At 36.1% G+C, this 22,493-nt stretch overlaps 1 protein-coding gene across 5 annotated transcripts in view; it reads left to right on the plus strand.

The window, feature by feature from the left end:
* LOC105528348 (ankyrin repeat and KH domain-containing protein 1) overlaps window positions 1-22,493 on the plus strand; it is a 130,467-nt gene that overhangs the window by 50,608 nt on the left and 57,366 nt on the right. For 2 of the 5 annotated variants that reach the window (XM_011965060.1, XM_011965061.1), the window contains exons 8-11: window positions 1,715-1,952; window positions 2,526-2,717; window positions 8,020-8,129; window positions 15,444-15,682. In XM_011965060.1, the coding sequence (XP_011820450.1) occupies window positions 1,715-1,952; window positions 2,526-2,717; window positions 8,020-8,129; window positions 15,444-15,545 (642 nt within the window). In that variant the 3' untranslated portion in view covers window positions 15,546-15,682. Of the gene's footprint in view, window positions 1-1,714; window positions 1,953-2,525; window positions 2,718-8,019; window positions 8,130-15,443; window positions 15,683-22,493 lie in introns of those variants that run through there. The other 3 variants (XM_011965058.1, XM_011965059.1, XM_011965062.1) reach the window with 3 other exon arrangements.

A 22,493-nucleotide genomic window follows, 5' to 3' on the forward strand; every position in this document is an offset into this window, starting at 1 on the left:
GCTCACTGCAAGCTCCGCCTCCCGGGTTTACGCCATTCTCCTGCCTCAGCCTCCGGAGTAGCTGGGACTACAGGCGCCCACCACCTCGCCCGGCTAGTTTTTTGTATTTTTTTTAGTAGAGACGGGGTTTCACCGTGTTAGCCAGTATGGTCTCGGCCTCTCAAAGTGCTGGGATTACAGGCTTGAGCCACCGCGCGCGGCCTAAGGTTTTTTTATTTAATTCTTTTTTGTTTTTGAGACAGGGTCTCTGTCATTCAGGCTGGAGTGCGGTGGCGTGATCTTGGCTCACTGCAACCTCTGCCTCCTATGCTCGAGTACTCCTCCTGCCTCAGCCTCCCAAGTAGCTGGGACTACAGGCGCATACCACTATGCTTGGCTGATTTTTGTATTTTTTGTAGGAACATGGTTTCACCCTGTTGCCCAGGGTGGTCTCGCACATCTGGGCTCAAGCTAGGTGTGAGCCACCGTGCCCAGCCTTATTTCTTTAATAAAAGAACTACTAAACCTTATTTTTCTTTTTCTTTCTTTTTCTTTCTTTCTTTTGTTTTTTTTTTTTTTTTGAGACGGAGTTTTGCTCTTGTTGCCCAGGCTGGAGTGCAGTGGTGCTATCTGGACTCACCACAACCTCCGCCTCCTGAGTTCAAGTGATTCTCTGTTTTGGCCTCCCGAGTAGCTGGGATTACAGGCGTGTACCACCACACCCGGCTAATTTTTTATTTTTAATAGAGACAGGGTTTCTCCATGTTAGTCAGGCTGGTCTCACATTCCCGACCTCAGGTGATCCACCCGCCTCGGCCTCCCAAAGTACTGGGATTACAGGCGTGAGCCACCATGCCCAGCCTAAACCTTATTTTTCTACTCAGTATTTATTTTTCATTAGCAACATTATGGTCATTTTTGAAATATAGTACAATATAGCCTCTGACTTTATGTGTCACAACAAGCTTTGAGACCTACATAAATTTTGCCATTAAAATTTTGAAATTAAAGAAGGATATTTATGGTGATAGGTAGAATTGATACCCACCATAAGAATATTTTATTGTTAATTGCCTTACTATCTATGCAGATAGGCCATGGTAAAAATTTTTACAAATGAGTATCTTTATTTTTACATCATTGCAAAATCTTTGCCTCATTGCAACAAGGTGTTGTGATTAGGAAAAATATAGGATAGTATCAATCCAGAGACATTTATGTTGGTGACATAATCCCAAGTGGTAATGACTTCACATAATTTGTTGTGTTATTTTTTGGCATACTTTTGTTTCTGAAATAGATGTAATACAGTTTCTACATTTGAATATGACACCTGAGTTTGAGGGTATGACTATATTTGACCTGGCAGTGGTATAACCTAGTTATTTTGAGGTAGCATTGACTATAGATTTCACAGTTTTTTGAACTTCAAAAAATGGAAATTTAAAATTATTTGGATTTGTGACTGTTATGTCACCAAATCTCATTCTTTTGGAGAATTTTGGGCTTGCTCAAAAGTTGGTTAAAATAATTTGAAAATTACTTAAAAACGATATTGATGAACTTTTGATAAGGCTCAGATGAGCATGATATTATATAGGCTGTCTATGCTGAATCTTCTAATCTTGTCTTTTTTCTTCCTATCTTTTTCCAATCTCTTGCTTTCTTCTCTCCCACTTAAAAAAATCTCAAAACAAAAAATTTATCTCCTTTCTTTACATCTGAAAATCTGTAGGATGGACATGTAGAGGTGGCACGTTTGCTTTTGGATAGTGGTGCTCAAGTGAACATGCCTGCAGATTCATTTGAATCTCCATTGACGCTAGCCGCCTGTGGAGGACATGTTGAATTGGCAGCTCTACTTATTGAAAGGGGAGCAAATCTTGAAGAAGTTAATGATGAAGGTTACACTCCCTTGATGGAAGCTGCCCGGGAAGGACATGAAGAAATGGTGGCACTACTTTTAGCACAAGGTAAAGCAATTTTACTTTTTTTTTTTTTTTTTTTTTTTGAGACGGAATCTCGCTCGGTCGCCCGGGCTGGAGTGCAGGGCTGGAGTGCAGTGGCGGGATCTCAGCTCACTGCAAGCTCCGCCTCCCGGGTTTACACCATTCTCCTACCTCAGCCTCCCGAGTAGCTGGGACTACAGGCGCCCGCCACCTCGCCGGGCTAGTTTTTTGTATTTTTTAGTAGAGACGGGGTTTCACCGTGTTAGCCAGGATGATCTGGATCTCCTGACCTTGTGATCCGCCCGTCTCGGCCTCCCAAAGTGCTGGGACTACAGGCTTGAGCCACCGCGCCCGGCCGCAGTTTTACTTCTTTTAGAAAAATCAGTTTTCTTTGGATGTTTTGTGTTAGTACTGGTGAAGTTTACTACAACTAGCTTGCATATATATATATATATATATTGCATTGATGATAAATTCTGAACACCCTTGAGGAAACCACAGAAGCAGAGAAGACAGATGATTATCACAATTCAGAAAAATAATATCTTTATTGTAAGTCTCTTACAACTAGTTTTATCTGTTTTTATACTTTCTTAGGAGCAAATATAAATGCCCAGACAGAAGAAACTCAAGAAACTGCTCTTACTTTGGCTTGCTGTGGAGGATTTTCTGAAGTTGCAGACTTTCTTATTAAGGCAGGGGCTGATATAGAGCTTGGCTGCTCCACACCTCTGATGGAGGCATCTCAGGAGGGACACCTGGAATTGGTTAAATATTTGCTGGCTTCTGGTATGTGGCTTTAAAATGCCTTATTGCACAGAAAGACAAATACAAATAATAGTTTATTTATATGTGGAATCTAAAAACATTGAGCTCATAGTAGATAACAGAATGGTGGTTACCAGAGTGTGGGGATGAAGGTGGGAGGAGGGTACACAAGGAGAGGGGAAATGTTGATCAAAGGGTGCAAAGTTTCACTTAGATAGGTGGAATAAGTTTTAATGATATATTGCATAGCAAGGTGACTATAGTTAACAATAATGTATATTTCAAAATTGCTAAGAGATTTAAATGTTCTCACCACAAATATGTGAGGTGATGAATATGTTAATCATGCTTGATCTAATCATTCCACAACATATACATATAACATCACATTGTACCCCATAAATATATACAATTATTATTTGTCAATTAAAAATAAAATAAAATTAAATAATTTAAAATACCATTTAGAAAAAGACTTATATTGCTTTGTTAACTTTAACAATTAACTGTTAACTTTTTCATTTCTATAAAAGTTGAAAGACAGCTCCATAATTTAATTGATCTTAGACTCCTAAATCTCTAAAACTCATTTTTAAAAAGATTTCATACTGTTATTAATGTTTGTGTAGTGACCATAAGGTATCTCATTCACCTTCTTTCTCCCTCTAATTGTTTGTGGCTTGTTGAAGGGAGATGTTAGTTTCTCCTAGTCTCTGTTAAGAAGAGGTGAGGATGATGACATATTGAGGGTATAATTTGGTACCTTTAAGTCTGTTCATTTCTTGACATTTCTAAGTCATCTGAAAAAAGTGGGAATTAATTTGTTTTTGCAGAGTACTAATTTTAAAAATATTTGTGCTTTATTGTTAAGCTGTGGTAAGCAATAAGTACTTTTACATAGAATATTTGTAGTTTTATATAACATACTAAAAAAAAATTAGTCCCAACAGATGTAAATATATTATTTGAAAATAATATCAGATTTTTCTTTTTTTCCAGGTCTGATACATTATTTGATACAAATTTGATATATAGAAAAGTTAATATGTAAAAGAAAATATTTAGCAAAATTTTATTCATCCTTTTGGGCTTTCATTGTTAACATTAATTTTAATATAGCTGAACCTCAAGATTTCCTTTGAATTATTATTGAAATAATTTATTAAACCAGAATTTTTTTTTTTTTTTTTTTTTTTTTTTTTGAGACAGAGTCGTGCTTTGTCACCCAGGCTGGAGTGTAGTGGTGTGAGTATGTTCCACTGCAACCTCAACCTTCTGGGCTCAAGTGATCCTTCAGCCTCAGCCTCCCAAGTAGCTGGGACTATAGGTGTATACCACTATGCCTGGCTAGTTTTTGTATTTTTTATTTTGCCATGTTCCTGAGGCTGGTCTCAAACTCCTGGGTTCAAGCAATCCTTCTGCCCCAGCCTCTCAAAGTGCTGGGATTACAGATGTGTACTACCACACCTGGCCTTCAACCAGATTATGAATGGTTTGGATGATTTATGGTTTGGACAAACCAACCATAAAAGCTGACTTTTTTCCTGAATCAAATACTGCTAATCACTCTAGTTATTGTATGTATTCAGTCATTTTTCCCCTATCATTTTTAGTAACTGTGTCCTATTCAAGAGTCTTTCTCTGCTAGTGGTTATCTTTGTGCATTCTTCCCGCATCCCTCTCTTAAACTAAAGTCATGCTATTGTAACATGTTTTTAAAAGAAGGAATAAATGTTTATTAAGAAATTATTGAATATCAGACATTTTGCTCAGCTTTTGTGTTATCTCTGTTATTTGCCACTGGTTCCTGTGTAATGAGAAATGTTAAACACATTCTTGTAGATGAGGGAACTGATGCACAATGATGTTATATAACTCCCTTTAAGGTAACCAAGCTAACAGGGACAGAGCCAATGTTCATTCAAACTTAGAACTCTTGACATTGTTTTTTCTACTGCATTATCATTGATTTAGCTCCTTTTGCTTATTTGAAGTATGTAGCTCATAGAAACTATCTTAGGGTGAGAGAATCACTTTTATGTGATCACTACCTAAAAGCGTTTTTTTTTCCCCCCAGTTTTAAGTGTAATTTATTTACATGAAGTGCTTCCTACAGTGTGGCACTAAAGAAAACTCAAATAAGGCCTACACAATTAAAACAAATTTAACAACTTTTTTGTTATGGCATTTTTTCAAACATAGAGATTGTAGTATTTGAGATCCTAAGAATCCATCACCTAGTTAGTGTTTTAACATGAATGTCTAATTCACAGCCAATCTTATTTCATCTGTACTTCCTCCATATCCCCATTCTTATAAATTATTTTTATTTAAAAGAAACATTTTTAACTTTTTATTTTTAAAATATGAAAATTAATTATTTAAAATGTTACTTTTATAAAAGTGTTAATATTCAGTATTTAAAAGATAATTTTAAAAATAACCACAATATAATTTTCCTACCTCAAAAATTTTAATAAGAGTTTCTTAGCAAATATCCAAGTCATTTTCATATTTCTCTGATAGTTTTCTAAATCTGTATGTATGTGTTTAGTGACTTGTTTGAATTAGGATTCAAATAAGATTTATACAATCACTATTAATCAGTATGTCTCTTAAGCCTTTTTAAATCTATGGGCTACATTTCATTTTTCTTATCTTTCTTCTTGCAATTTTTGGTTGAAGAAATAGAATGTTTTTCCATTAGGTTTCCCACAGTGTGAATGTTCCTGATGATATCGCTATTATTTTGTTTAACTTGTTTTTCTATCCTTTAACTTTTCTGTAAATTAGTACTTAGATCTAGAGACTTGATTGTATTCAGGTTTGATTCTTTTTTGTTGTTGTTGTTTTTTAATGGGACTACTTCATAGGTGGTATGTGTATACTTTCTTCAGGAGGTAATAAGTATATAGTTGTCTCTCTGAGACATTATTAGCCATTGGTGAGCATTGCTTAGATCCATTAATTCATTAGGGATTACAAAGAGGTGATACTCTTAAGTTCTTTTATTCCTTCGTTTATTCCTTTCTTGAATATCTATAAAGAGAAACTTCCCCTCAACTATTTGCCTGTAAATTAAGTAGAAATCAATATAAGCATGGCAAGAAAGCCCGGGCATGGTGGCTCACGCCTGTAATCCCAGCACGTTGGGAGGCCAACGCGGGCGGATCATGACGTCAGGAGATCGAGACCATCCTGGCTAACACCGTGAAACCCCATGTCTACTAAAACATACAAAAAATTAGGCGTGGTGGTGGGCACCTGTAGTCCTAGCTACTCAGGAGGTTGAGGCAGGAGAATGGCATGAACCTGGGAGGCAGAGCTTCCAGTGAGCCGAGACTGTGCCACTGCACTCCAGTCTGGGTGATAGAGCAAGACTCCGTCTCAAAAAAAAAGAATGGCAAGAAAATGTTTGTCTTTTTTTCCCCCTTTATCTGCCAGTTTCCAAGGTGATGAGGTAGTCCCTTAGCATCCTTCAAAGGTGATCAGTGAAGTGGTTTTTTGTTTGGTTTTGTTTTGAGACAGAGTCATGCTCTGTTACCCAGGCTGGAATGTAGTGGTGTGATTGTGGCTCACTGCAACTTCGAACTCCTGGGCTCAAGGGATCCTCTTGCCTTAGCCTTCCAAGTAGCTGGGACTACAGGCATGCACCACTATGCCCTGCTAATTTATTTTTTTATTTTTTGTAGAGATGGGGTCTTGCTTGTTGCCTAGGCTGATCTTGAAGTCTTGGCCTCAAGCAGTCCTCTCACTTTGGCCTCCCAAAGCCCTGGGATTACAGGCATAAGCCACTGTGCCTGGCCCTGTTTTTTTGTTTTTTATTTGAACATCATTTTGAACTTTTGGATTTGAATATATAAGATGGCCTTTACTTCATCGTGGTCATTATTCTTTTTGATGTAAAAATTGTTGGAAGATGCGACAGTTTGAGTATCTTTGATCAATAAGGTTAGCTCCTAAATCGTTTTGACATGACCACATTGCAGTCTCTGATAGTTTCCTTGCTTTCTCATATGGCAAGGTGTTCCGGGTTCATCTTACACAGTTCCTGCTCCAGCCTTGGGATCAGTCATTTTTCTAAGAAGCCCTAATTTCATTTAGTAGTAAATGGTAGAGACCACGATCTAAGCTAGAGATGCTATTTATGCTTAGTCTACAACCATTGTCTCTAGGCTTTAGTTGATCAGGGCTGGGAAATATATATTTTTCTTATAGATTAAATATATCAGGAATTCATTGGTCACCTTCGAAGGATGCTAAGGGACCACCTCAGTACTTCCAATTCAGAACCACAAGCGTTTTTTTTTGTTTTGTTTCGTTTTTGAGACAGAGTCTTGCTCTGTTGCCCAGGCTGGAGTGCAGTGGCATGATCTGAGCTCACTGTAACCTCCGCCTACCTGGCTCAAGCAATTCTCCCATCTCAGCCTCCCAAGTAGCTGGGACTACAGGCATGTGCCATCATGCCTGGCTAATTTTTTGTTTGTTTGTTTGTTTTGGTAGAGACAGGGTTTCACCATATTGCCCAGGCTGGTCTCATACTCTTGGGCTCAAGTGATCTGCGTGCCTCAGCCTCAGCCTCAGCCTCCCAAAGTGCAAGGGTTGCAGGTTTGAGCCACCATATCTGGCCAGAACCACAAGATTTTTACTCAAGTTCAACAATCTTATATCTCACCTAAGATTGGGAGTTCAAGACCAGCCTGGCCAACATGGTGAAACCCCATCTCTACTAAAAATACAAAAATTAGCCAAGCGTGGTGGCATGTGCCTGTGATCCCACCTACTTGAGAGGCTCAGCCATGAGACTTGCCTGAACCCAGAAGGCAGAGGTTGCAGCTGCGTCATGCCATTGCACTCCAGCCTGAGTGACAGAGTGAGACTATCTCTCAAAAAAAAAAAAAAAACTTATATCTGTGTTTTCCCTTAACCATGCCCAAAATTTCTGTTCTCACGAAATAATTGCTCATTTGATTTATACCACAATATCCATAGAACTGTCTCTGAACACAAACCAAAAGTACCACCAATATGATTTCTGAAAAATGCTTAATATTTTTTGGTTTTGCAGCTCTTTTATTCTTTTGGGTGTATCTTACTAGTGATGTAAGGGCAAATTACTGTGTTTTAAAATCATTTGGTTTAGTTCTTTTTGGTATGACTCAAATTATTTTTATAAAGCATATTTAAAGGAAAACTAGTATACTTAAAATGCATTTTGATATTTTCACATTTTGAATTCTTCAGTTTCACCAGATTGCAAAATTGGGCTATCTAATATAATTTTACAGTTCACAAAGTAAATGTATGCTTTTTTGTTTGCTAGGCGCTAATGTGCATGCTACAACAGCAACAGGAGACACAGCCTTAACCTATGCTTGTGAAAATGGACATACGGATGTTGCAGATGTTTTACTTCAAGCAGGGGCTGATTTAGTAAGATATTTTTAATTTCAAATATTTTTGCATGAATGTTAATATCCATTTATACTTAACATTTAGAAAACACTAAGATCAGTGGTCTGCATACTTTGTATACAGTAACTTAAAAAAAAAAAGCTTGGCTACCTGCTCTAGTTGTTGTATGTATTACATGTATTTGAAAATACTTAATGTTGAACAGGGCATACTGTTTCTTTTCCTAGTAAAACTGCTAGTTTGTTTCTTCCTTTCACTTCACCCGCATTTGACATTTCTGTGCTTTTTAAACTGCCCTCTGTTAGATATATCATAAATTCGATGATGTGTTCACAGAATAGAGTAACAAGTCAAGTCACTTTGAGTGATTTCTTATTATTATTTTAATTGACATGATAATTGAACATATTAATGGGGTACAGAGCGATATTTCAATACATGTATATAATGTGTAATGATCAAATCAGAGTAATTAGTACATCCATTATCCTTTTGAATGATTTCTGTTGTTTCTCTGATTAGACATTTAAAAACAAAGCTACTGTTGTCAATCATGCTCCTAGTACATTCCTACAAATTCTGTTCTTTTTGTGTTTTCTGTTTTGGCTTTCCAAAATTTCAAATTAGGTGGCAGGTTCATATGTGTAATAATCTATATAAAAATAATATTCCATTTAAGTGTTCATGCCTCTTGCTGAAATGTGTGCTTTGCCTTTTATTTTGTGAGAGTGCTTTAAACCACTTTCTAGAGTTTTTCCCAGAATTCTCTGATATATTTCTTCAAAACCTATGTGTGACGTACATAGCTGTAAATGTTATAGAGAATTAGATTTCTTAGTTTTTCTTACTTAGAAAAAACTATGAAAGTATTGCCTTAAATCATCCAAGTAGATACCTGAGAACATTGTTGGAAAATAATTATTAACCAAAATAAATGTATGCTATGATTGTTATTTATTATCATTTCTACTAATACTAAATATTGTAATGAAAATGCTATCATTTATTCTTATTAATTAGGACTTTCCCTATCAGTTATAATTTCTGGGAGGTATGCTTTTTTGTCTGAGAATTGTGACAGCAATATATGTTAAGTACATCTGAGTCTTTTGACTTCTTTCTATATCTTTTTCCTTTAATAGAGTTACTTTGGGTCATCTATAAAAATTAGGAATTGAAGTTCTTCATTCAAAATAAAGAAATAGAGTAGAACTTAAAAACTTATATAATATAAACAAAATTTAATACTCTTATCCTCTAAATTCTTACCTGGATTCTCTCTTCCTTGTATTTTCTACGACAAAGTCACTCTCTTAACCTGTTGGGAGTTCTAAAAAATTAAATAGGGCTAGGTGCAGTGGCTCATACCTGTAATCTCAGCACTTTGGGACGCCGAGGCGGGTGGATCACCTGAGGTCAGGCGTTCAAGACCAGCCTGACTAACATAGTGAAACCCTATCTCTACTAAATACAAAAAGTCAGCTGGGTGTGGTGGCACGTGCCTGTAATCCCAGCTACTTGGGAGGCTGAGGCAGAAGAATCACTTGACCCAGGAGGTGGAGGTTGTAGTGAGCCTAGATTGTGCCATTGCACTCCAGCCTGGGCAACAAGAGCAAAAATGCCATCTCAAAAAAATAAATAAATAAAATAAATAAATAAATAGGATAAAAGAGGAACTATCTGGTAAAAATATACTCTAATGTATAACAAAACCATACTGATTGTGACCAAGTTAAAAATCTCTTACATTTTTAAATATTTTATTTTTACCATCTTCTGGAATTAGAGTCTTTATTATTTAGTTCCTTAGAAGAACTACTTTAATTGAACAGATAGAACTATTTGAACTTACCATATTTACTTACATTCAAAATGTAAGATTAAAAATGGCTCAGATAGGCCGGGCGCAGTGGCTCACGCATGTAATCCCAGCACTTTGGGAGGCCGAGGCGGGCAGATCACCTGAGGTTAGGAATTTGAGACCAGCCTGGCCAGCATGGTGACACCCTGTTTCTACTAACAATACAAAATTTAGCCGGGCATGGTGGTGGGCCCCTGTAATCCCAGATACTTGGGAGACTGAGGCAGGAGAATCACTTGGACTCAGGAGGCTTAGGTTGCAGTGAGCTGAGATCGTGCCATTGCACTCCAGCCAGGGCAACAAGAGTGAAACTCGATCTGGAAAAAAAAAAAAAAGGCTCAGATAAATACATATCTTAATTATTCAATACAGAAGTAATGCCATTGTTCTGACATAATTATTCATTTTTTATCTTGCAATGTTTTTACATTCATATTTACATGAAATTATAGACACAATATATAATACAGTTGTTTTCTATTTTTTCACTGCGTGTTCTTGTGTTCTGTCATAATCTTTACCATACTGCTATATAGTCTCTATATTTATAACTCTTGCATCATATTCCATCAAGTTGATGAACCGTACTCGTTCATTAATTATGGAACTTTTGCTTTTCATTTTTCACTATTACAAATACTGTTAGATTTAATAACTTTGTATGTGTAACTTTTTATCTTTTCTTATTTTGAATTTTTTATATATTGATTGTAAGTTTTAAAAATATATAGGCTCTTCCATGCTTTTGCTATCTGTGGACTGATATCTTAATTTAAATATTATTTCTTTTCCTCATTATAAAAAGCAATACTGTTCTTCATATAAAATGTGGAAATGCTGGGCATGTAGTCCTAGCTACCAAGGAGGCAGAGGTGGGAGGATTGCATGAGCCCAGGAGTTAAAGGCTGCAGTGCACAATGATCTTGCCTGTGAATAGCCATTGTATGCCAGCCTGGGCAACATAGGGAGACCCTTCTCTTAAAAAAATTTTTTAGGAGAAAAGAAAATGTGGAAAGTATGGGAAAGTATAATTTTTATATTTAACACCTGTGAATATTTGTGAGTAAAATTTGTGACAGTGAAAAAAATATAAAACCTATGAATAAATTTTATTTCAGGCTTTATTGTAGGCCAGAGGAAAGAAAAGTTCTAGTCAAAAATAGGGAAACCTCAGAGAGTAAAGCAGGCAGATTAGTCCCTGAGTCCTGGGAAAAAGTGACTGGTAATTCTTATTAACTTTATCTTACAAGGCAGTACCATCTTACTTATCCTTCATTCTTTGCTGCTGTCTTCTAACATGTGTTTTGGGCTGTAATAATTTCCTCCAGCAGTTGGCAGATAGAGGACTATCCATCCCCCATTGCATGCAGTGGAGATGTATTTCATTCCTGGCATCTCATAGATAATGTTCTCAGTTTAAGTGTACTAATTCTTTTTTTTTTTTTTTCTGATGCAGAGTCTGGCTGTGTTGGCCAGGCTGGAGTGCAGTGGCACTATCTCAGCTCACTGCAACCTTCTTCTCCTGGGTTCAAATGATTCTGCTGCCTTAGCCTCCCGAGTAGCTAGAATTAACAGGTGTGCGCCAAAATTCAACCTAGGCGACAGGGCAAGACTCCATCTCAAAAACAAAAGCAAAAACAAAAAAAAAATGTAGTTTATCACTGACTTTACTCCCTAACCATAAAGTAAGGTCTCTGACCTTTGTTGCTTTTTTTGGACTGTATTCTGCTGACTGAGTGAACTATATTGGGCATTTTCCGAAAATAGTTGAGCAATTGGAAACTAGGTAATTTAGACATGGATACATTAGTACTCTGTAGTTCTTCTTCCTGGAATTTATTTCCTTTTAAATGAGATTTGATATAGACCTCCCTTAATAGAAAGAAAAATATCTTAAGGATCAGTTTATTATCTATATTAAATCTTATAAATAGAAAACATAGACCAAGTCCTCTTTTATAAGGTTTTCTTTAAAAAATTTAAACAATATATTGTGTATCTAGACATTTCTGTGTATCCAAAATACATATATATAATATATGTGATATAACATCTTTCCGTGTTCCAGTAGATTTCCCGTTCTTTTTCACAGGTACTCAGTGTTCTGTATAATTTATTAACCATTTATCTACTCATAAACACCTGAATTAACAGTTTTTAAACATTATAAATGGTGCTGCAGTAAATATTGCTAGGCATATTTATGTATCTTTGCTACTTTTGTGAATATATATAATAGGGATACATTCCTAGAAGTTAAATTGCTGGTTATAGGGAAATGTTTGACTAAAATTTTATTGTTTTGGGAGGTCCACATCTGAAATTTTGATAATTATTGTCAAACTGTTCAAAAACGCTGAACCAGTGTACATCTCTGTTAACAGTTGAGCCCTCCTGACTCTCCCACATTCTGACAAACATAAACAGATTTCTTCTTTTTCCCCTCCTTTCTTCCCTCCCTTCTCCCCTCCCACCCTTCTTCCTTCTTCTTCTTTTTTAAACAGTTTAATTTCCTAATTTCTGATCACAGCCCCTATGTGTGCATTATCTACAAAAATCTTCTTGCCTAGCGCAGTAGCTCAAGTCTGTAATCCCAGCTCTTTGGGAGGCCAAGGTGGGCAGACTGCTTGAGCCCAGGAGTTAAAACCAGCCTGGGCAGCATGGTGAAAACCCATCTCTACCAAAAAAAAAAAAAAAAAAAAAAAAAATACAAAAATTAGCGGGGTGTGGTTGTGCGTGCCTGTAGTCCCAGCTACTCAGGTGGCTGAGGTGGATTGCTTGAGCCCAGGAAGCGGAGGTTGTAGTAAGCCGAGATTGCATCACTGCACTCCAGCTGGGGCAATAGACGGAGACCCTATCTCAAAAAACAAACAAACAAACAAAAAAAACTTACTGTGCTACAATTGGCCCTATTAATTGCTCCCAAAGCTTTGGTGAACTATAGAAAACACAAGAATAAAATTACTTTCTGACAGTATGTGAAGACACCTTTTACAAATAGATTTTTAAAAATCAAATATTTAGTCAGTATCTATTGACTTCATTCTGAAGGACAAGGAGAGTAATATATCTTCCACCATAGAATTTTCATGAGTTATTTAAGTGGATTCAGTTTGTACATTACTAGTCTGTCTTATTATATAGCTTCATGATTCCTGAATTCCTCAACTTGACTTATCTGTTGGCTGGCTAGTATTGGTATTTTGATTTGAATTTATTCTCCCCGCTCAAAAAGGAGGTAATAGGTACTTGCATATTTTAGAATACCATATGTTGTATTTATAAATGAATGTAGCCATGTATGAAATTATTGAATCACTTGTTCTTTCCCCTCAAAATTTTAAACCCACTATATTAGTGTCTTCTGGTACTGAATATTGCCAAAGCCTGCTAGACTATTCTCCATTATATGTAAGTGACTCCTTTTTCTGTCTGGATTATTATCATAAAATTCTTTCATTATACTTAAACATCTGTGATTTCATCAGGATGTATCTAGTGTTAATTAGTCTATATTAATTTTTCCTGGGAAACAGTGAATGTTTTCTGCCTGAAGATTTTCGTAAGTCATAGTCTTTAATAAGTTGTCATAGTGTTTTATTTTTTAAATTTTTATTTTTTTTTAGTGGTGACTGTGGGGTGATATTTTCTTTTTTTTAAAGGAAGATTTCTTTCTGCTGTGTTTTTGACTATTTATTTTTCTATTCTGTTAACATCCTTTAAGATATTTACCATCCATATGTATGGTCTCCCTGATCTCCCTTATTTGTATTATCTTTATGTCTAATACATTTCTTTGTCCTTTTCTTCTGCATTGTGTCTTAAGTCTGTCATCCAGGTCACTATTTTTTTCTGTATACTTGTTTCTGCTTTTTTTTTTCTTAAAAGGGACAGGGTCTTGCTTTATCCCCGAGGCTGGAGTACAGTGGCATGATCACAGCTCACTACAGCCTTAACCTCTTAGTCTCAAGCAATCCTCCCACTTCAGCCTCCTGAGTAGTTGGAACTACAGGCGCACACTGCCACACCAGCTAATTTTTTATTTTTATTTTTTGTAGAGACGGGGTTTCGCCATGTTGCCCAGGCTAGTCCCGAACCCCTGGGCTCAGGCGATCTACCCACCTTGGCTTCCCAAGTTACTGGGATTACAGGTGTGAGCCACCATGACTGACCTGTTTCTACTTCTAAATGTGGTTTTCATGGCTTCACTGTTACTGCTCCCTTATCTGCAAAGCTTGGGACCAAAAGTGTTTTGGATGTATTTTTTTTTGATTTTGGAATATTTGCAGAATATATATCCATTGAGCATCCCTAATCTGGAAATCCAAAATCTGAAATGCTCCATGAGCATTTCTTTTGAGTGTCATGTCAGTACTCAAGAAGTTTCAGATTTTGGAGCATTTCAGATTTCAGGTTTTTAGATTAGTGATGCTCAGTCTGTATTTAGTTTCTTCTATTCTTCCAACTCACTTTCCAGTCTTTTGTTATATAACTTTGTTCAACTATTTAAGTAAATATTCCCTGTTCTCTTTAATTTATTTGAAGGTAATGGGGAATATTTGACTAAAATTTTATTGTTTGTTTTGTAGGAACTTCTTGATAGGTTCCATGTTGGATACTCTGCTTATTATTCGTATTTTAATGGGACTTGCTATTTATTGAAATATGGGGTACGGTAGCAGGAAAGAGGAAGTGAGCCTTAACAGCTTCTTAAAATCATATAGTTGTCTCAGGATACTGTCGTGCTGAATCTATACCATAAGTGCACGCACTTTCTTAGGGTAAGCACATCACGTAGGTAGGAAATTGGAGTGACAGAGTGAAGTCTTCTCTAGGCCACATTTCTTCTATTTGGAGATTTAGTTGACTCCGGTCAATGACTGAAAAGCTTATTGTGGTTTCCTAAGTTGTATCCCTGTCTCACCTTTAGATAGTTTATCTCAGTTAAGAGTCTATATCTAGAGAAAATACAAACATTCCATTTCTCAAGTTCTTTGAAGGTTCTTGTTTTAGTTGAAAAGTGTAAGCCCTAAGTACTTTTATAATGAGGGGAAAAACTATGTAACTATTTATCTTACAGTATTTTCCTCCATCCTCCCAACTTCTGATATGCCCAAATCTCTTGATTTCATTATTTTCTTTGGTTAGATGTTTTTAAATGTTGCTCTGTTTTTGTGGCTTTAGTTGTATTTTGAGACAGAGGCATGAATTTAAATAATTTTGCAGAAATATTTCTACATATATTAAGGTTTATATTGAAGTTTTATTGGTAAAAAACCGTAATAACACCCCCTTAAAAAATTTATACTCTGCTCCTGACATTACAGTCTCTACAGATGAGAATCTTTTTAGTTGAAGATCCTGAGTTAACAAAGCCCAGCATCTGAAGTATCGGTCACAAGGTCTTCATGGCCAAATGTGATTTTCGTTTTTGGAATAAGATCCGTGAGTTCTTCTTTTTCCTTTCGCAGGACAAGCAGGAGGACATGAAGACTATTTTGGAGGGCATAGATCCGGCCAAGCATCAGGTGAGGGTGGCCTTTGATGCTTGTAAGCTACTACGTAAAGAATAGATGTTGTAGGTAACCAGAACTCTGGATATCTGAATTCCAGCCAAGAAGTTCCAGGACCCTGCTGGGTGACAAAGGAAATCCTCTTCAGTTGAAAAAGATTATGAAGTCCCAATAAAAAGAGATTTGCATTACTGGTAGTTTGTTTCCTTAGTCTTCTTTCTCAGTGATATTCCTAAAAAAATCTCTTAGGCGAAAATAGATTTTCTTATTCAGATAGTTCTTGTACATTCTCCTTTATTGGAAGAGTTAGTATACTATGGAGAGAAAGTCTCAGTAATAAAGTCCTTTGCATTCAACTTTGTTTATCAAAAATCTGAAACTCAGAGTGATATTAATACATTGGATTGTTTTAAAAATAATCCTCAAATAAACAATTAGTTTAGCAAAACATTTACTATATAGTTTATGCCCTAATTTCTGTAAACTAGAAGTTTAAAATTTTCTTCTTAAAATTGTCTCTTATTATTCTGAAATTGGTTTTTAAGGTGAATATTTTTTCATAAGAAATATTTCTTTTGAAAAAATGTGTGAATTTGTGCCCAGTGGTTTTAAAAGTCAAATAAATTTAATATCCATTATAATCCAAAGAAATTTATTTAAAATCAGGAGTAGGTTTTAATTTTAAAATTAGGAATGAATTGTGATTAGATCACAAATAACTTAGGCCATCTAAGTTTCTTTTTTTTTTTTTTTTTTGAGACAGTCTTGCCCTGTTGCCCGGGCTGGAGTGCAATGGCACCACGATCTTGGCTCACTGCAGCCTCTTCCTCCCAAGTTCAAGTGATTATCCTGCCCCAGCCTCCCGAGTAGCTGGGGTTACAGGTGCGCACCACCACGACCACCTAATTTTTTGTATCTTTAGTAGAGACAGGGTTTCACCATGTTGGCCAGGCTGGTCTCGAACTCTTGACCTCGTGATCTACCTGCCTCGGCCTCCTAAAGTGCTGGAATTACAGGCATGAGTCACTGTGCCCGGCCTAAGTTTCTTAATTCGAAACCTCTCTTAATCATAATGCTTATTAGGTGTCTTCATCATTGGCTTGTTAAATGAGAAGCTGTTTTATTTATTCTGTTTAGATTTTTTTTAATTTCTTTTTTTTTTTTTTTTTTTTTTTTTGAGACGGGGTCTCACTGTGTTGGAATGCAGTGGCGTGCTCTCGGCTCACTGCAACCTTCCCATCCCAGGCTCAAGTGATCTTCCTGCCTCACCCTCCCGAGTAGCTGGGACTAGAGGTGTGCGCCACCATGCCCAACTAATTTTTTTTATTTTTATAGAGATGAGGTCTCACTGTACTGTCCAGGCTGGGTATATTTATTCTGTTTTGAAGTAAGTAAGTTTATTTCACAAAATGTGGTGTGAACATGTGAGCTTCTACTCAGTTTGTATGATATTGCAGGCTCCTATCAAGAATGTAAAGCTGAGTGTTATTTCAGATCAAAGTAATTCTTTTTCCCTGGATTTGTTAGAGGAAATGTAATTGTAAACCTTTCTCTCTAGTTGCAAGTCTCAAAACTTAGGATTTTTTTTTAAAATGAGTTTTGCAGCCCCACATTTACAGGTTCAGATTCCATAGATCTGAAATGGTGGGGTCTGCATTTGTACTAATATCTCAGGAGATTCTGATGACAAGTTCTCCATATCTTACACTTTGAGACATTGGTAGAGGCCATACAGATTATTCTGCATCATTGTTGAATTCTTTACTTTTTCCATCTTTGCTTTATAATCGATCATTTTTCTTCCATCCAAATTGAATAAACTTGGTTTTTCTCTCTGTTACTTGTGATTTTTAGAAAATGTGTGCTAAACACAAGCCTTAGGACCAGTGCCTCTTTTTGCCATATCAGTTCTCCTGAGGGATATGAATCCAATCAGTAATAGTAGATCACTAGTAATGATTAATATACAGTGGTGGGTTGAAAGAACATACTCCCCATGGAAGAATGTTGGAATCCTCTAGTACATACAGTATCAAACAGTCTCCCTCCCTTTCTCTGTGATTTTGGTCTTTCTCCTTAGAGAATGTCCTCCCTCCAACTCCAAAAGACATTGCCTCTGTGGTATAGTTACAATCCTTAAATATGTCTTGGGTGCCCTGTAGCTGTGATTTTTTTTTAAGGGAAATTAACTTATTTTAAATAAAATAAACTTAATTTAAAATAAAATTTTGTTATCTAAAGCCAAATAGAAAAAAAATTCCACATTTTTTCTTATAGTGCTCATTCATCAGAACCAATTTTTTTTTTTTTTTTTGTGGAGATGGTCTTACTTTGTCGCTCAATATAGAGTACAATAGTGTGATTATAGCTCACTGCAGCTCTGAACTCCTGGGCTCATGGCATCCCCCTGCCTCAGCCTCCTGAGTAGCTAGGACTCCAGGTATGCACCACAATGCCTGGCTAATTTTTAAATTTTTTTCAGAGACAAAGTCTTGCTATCTTGCCCAGACTTGTAGTGTATTTTTTATGGATATATTTTTAGGGAGCTTATGAGCTCTAGTAATCCACTTATCAATGCATTTCAACTGTTAGTAATGACTTTACCTTAATAAACTTTAAATGTGACCTTACCTTCCACTTTTTAACTTTTTTATTAAGGAATAGCAGATAAACATTTTTTTTTTTGAGACGGAGTCTCTCACTGTCTCCCAGGCTGGAGTGCAGTGGCACAATCTCAGCTCACTGCAAGCTCTGCCTCCCGGGTTCACACCATTCTCTTGCCTCAGCCTCCTGAGTAGCTGGGACTACAGGCACCCGCCACCACGCCCGGCTAATTTTTTGTATTTTTAGTAGAGACGGGGTTTCACCATTTTAGCCAGAATGTTCTCCATCTCCTGACCTTGTGATCCGCCTGCCTCGGCCCACCACAGTGCTGGGATTACAGGCGTGAGCCACCGAACCCGGCCATATATACATATTTTTAACTTCACTACTTAAAACTAGGAAACTTTTGTCAATTTCTTAAAAATCTAAAACTACCTATGGAATACACAAAACTCCTAATACATTTCTTTTAAAGCCAAGTTCTCTCTTTCTATATTACTGTGTATTGAATGAGTTCTTTTCAGCTCTCTCCAGCTTGTTTAAATATAAGTACAAATGACTTACAGTCAAGAAGGTAAAGTCATTATTAGTATATAGAAAAATGAATCTAAAAATATGTAGTTGTGCCCCAAAACAACAAGTTTAAAGATCTCCATGGACTAGAAATGAAGCATGGATCCACAGTTTAAGCTATAGTTCCCAAGGAGAATTAAGGGCTAAAAAAATACACAATGGGGGCTGAGATTTCAGCATGTACAGAGGAATAGGGAGTGAATGCATTTCACATGTAGTACATCAGTAGATCTAGTCTACTTGAATAAAGCAAGGAACTGGGATCTTATTGCCCTACCTTTGAACCAAAATGGATTAAAAAAAACTTGGAGCAACTATCTAGGGTTATGGTTAGAAATTAGCAAATTGTCACATCCAGGTTATATGTAAAAAAACAAACGCAAAAAAACTACAAAAAAAAGGCCAGGGGGAAGAAATTAGCAAATTGTCATTAGGAGAGGGAAGAAGCAGAGACAACCATGTGACTAAAAACTTGGAGGACAACATTCTTGATTTAGGAAACAGAAGTGAAATACCCCTATGAGACAAGAACCTTAGGTGTCCAGCAAAATATCTACTTCTGAAATGAACTCCAAGAGCCAGACTGAGGCAACTTCCAAAACATCTGATAAGAAGGAGTACATCTGTGGATGGAAAAGAAACTAAAACAAAACACCTCCCATCAAAATGAGTTTCCTCAAATAAAAAAATTATAAAGCTGGAGAGCAAATCTTTATCAAGAAAGATAGTAAAAATGTAAACAAACAAAAAGCAAATTATAATACACTCAAGGAAATTGAAATAAACTTTAATCTTGAGAATTTTAAACATGTTTATTTTAAACTATGACCAGTAACCATAAAACAATGTGAGGTAATAAAGCAAAAGCTGATAATTACGTATTAAGAACAGCTGTATATAAAATAAAACAAAGTAAAAGTTTTGGGGGGTAACGTCAATATATAGGGTAAGACAGCATATTAGACACAGTTGAATACATTAGTGAATAAATGAAGGATAAAACAAGAAATAATATAATAAAATATATAATAAAATATAATAAAGATAGAAAATATGAAAAAGAAATTGAGAGCAAGAGAATAGATTAGAAGCTCCACCATGTATCTACTGGAAGTTCCTGAAGGAGAGGATAGAAATGGAGGGGAGAGGAAATGTTTGAAGAGAGTGGTGGAGAATTTTCTAGCATTGTAGCTAGACATGAATCTTTGACTGAAGAATCATATCCATCACTAAGCAGAACAGTGAAACTGTGGAACTTTAAGGATAATGAAAAATGTCTTAAAAGCTATCAGAGGAAAAAAACACATTACCTACAAAAGAACAACCATCAAAGTTTTGACATTCTCATCAGCAATAATAAATTACAGAAGATGATGGGAAGTAATATCCTCAAAATGCCAAGATAAAATAATACAATACAGAATTCTGTACTTACGTGCCATTCTAGAGAAGGAAAATAAACATATTTTCAAATCTACAAAGAATAAACGAGTTTACCATCATTAGACCCTTGTCAAAAGAACTACTAAAAGATACATACATCAATGAGAAGAAACAAGTGAGTCTTGGAGGAAGGCGTGGAATACAAGAAACTACGGTAAGCAAAGAAATTGATAAAACATATTATAAATACAAATGTTTGAGTTTAAAAACCTAAATTTTAATGTTTAAAACCAAAGTAGTACTAAAATTCTAGAAAACAATAGCAGGAAATTCAGAAGGATGTGTTAGAGAGTTTAAAAGCCACGCTAGAGTCTTTTGTTGTTGTTCAGGAGGAGAACGTACTGAATGAACCTTTTTTTAAATAAAAATAGAATAGTAATCAGAACAAATATAAAGCTATTAAACTCGACTGTTAAAGGGCAGAGACTTCTGAATTAGAGTCAGAATCAAAATGTAGCAAATGCTGTTTGCAGGAGACAAACCTAAAGCAAAGTAATGAGGAAAGCTTGACAGTGATGGGAAAAATTATGTAAAGCAATATTAATATCAGACAAAATGGAATTTTAAGCCAAAAGCATTTTTAGAAATGAGTACTCCTCCAACTGAGAAAATAATTACCAATCAGTAACTAACAATCTACCATCCAAATAAAATATAAAACTGCAAAATTGCAAGAGAAATGGTCAGATCTGCATTTGTAGTGGTAGGATTTTTTTTCACACACTTCTCAATGAAACTGATGAATCAAACAGATAAAATGATTGTTAAAAATTAAATAATTTTTTATCTTACAGAAAGCTAGCATTCTGTTTCCAGTAAATATACTTTGTATTCTCTTGTAATACATGGAATATTTATAGAAATTGTCCATGTTTTAGGCCACAGAGAAGTCCGAAGAAACTCCTGAATCTTCATCATGTGGACTATATTCTCTGATCCCTCTTGCCTGGAAATTACACATCAACAATAAAGTCTTATTTAATTCCATACATTTAGAAATTGAAGGAAAATACTTTTTTTTTTTTTTTTTTTTTTTGAGACAGAGTCTTGCTCTGTCACCCAGGCTGGAGTGCAGTGGCGTGATCTTAGCTCACTGCAACCTCCACCCACCGGGTTCAAGCAATTCTGCCTCAGCCTCCCAAGTAGCTGGGACTACAGGTGTCTGTCACCACGCCTGGGTAATTTTTGTATTTTTAGTAGAGATGGGGTTTCACCACGTTGGCCAGGCTGGTCTCGAACTCCTGACCTTGTGATCCACCCACCTCGGCCTCCCAAAGTGCTGGGATTACAGGCGTGAGCCACCATGCCCAGCCAGGAAAATACTTTTACAAAATTCATGGGGTTAAGAGGCAATACCAGTAAAAATTACACGGTAGAAACTGAGTTACCAGTGCACACCAAAACTTGAGAAGGAAGAACATACCTGAAGTTGTCCTTAGAAGGAAAATTGTAGTTCTGTATATCAGTATATTAAAGATGAAAATAAATTTTAAAACAACAGCACAAAGGAAGAAGAAAATAATAAAAGCAGAACACCTCATTCTATCATATATGGTATTCTATGGTACATGATATTCTATGGTATAGAATGAGGTGTTGCCCAAATCTAGGGAAAAAAATATAAAAGCAAAAGTTAACACAATAGAAAATAATTTTAAAAAGAGATACAAAAGAAAATATAGGGATGAAGAGTGAAATTAAAAGCTGGTTTTTAAAAAAAGATTACCAAAACAGATAAAACAAGCCAGGCTTTTTATTTATTTATTTATTTATTTATTTATTTATTTATATTTATTTATTTAATTTTTTTAGGGGAAAAGGCACAGATAACAAACTTAAAAGTGAGTTATAATTATAAGAGATCTTTAAAATTCAGTCAATAAATGTGAATGCTCAGATATTTGCTAGAAATATATAAATTATCAAAACTGACTCTAAGAATAGGAAACCATGTATTACAAATTGAATCAGTAGTTTAAAATTACTCATCTATAGAAGATAAGAGGTTCAAATGGATTTATGGGTGAATTTTACCAAATGTTCAGGGTTTTTTGTTTTTTGTTTGTTTGTTTTGTTTTTGAGACAGAGTTCCACTCTTGTTGCCCAGGCTGGAGTGTAATGGCGCAATTTTTGCTCACCGCAACATTCACCTCCGAGGTTCAAACGATTCTCCTGCCTCAGCCTCCCGAGTAGCTGGGATTACCGGCATGCACCACCTTGCCCAGCTAATTTTGTATTTTTAGTAGAGATGGGGTTTCTCCATGTTGGTCAGGCTGGTCTCGAACTCCCGACCTCAGGTGATCCACTTGCCTCAGCCTCCTAAAGTGCTGGGATTAAAGGCATGAGCCACCATGCCGGGCTGGACACCTCTCCCTCTCCTCTCCTTCT

The sequence above is a fragment of the Mandrillus leucophaeus genome, unplaced genomic scaffold, assembly GCF_000951045.1.
Source record: "Mandrillus leucophaeus isolate KB7577 unplaced genomic scaffold, Mleu.le_1.0 Scaffold714, whole genome shotgun sequence".
Classification (NCBI taxonomy): Eukaryota; Metazoa; Chordata; class Mammalia; order Primates; family Cercopithecidae; genus Mandrillus; species Mandrillus leucophaeus.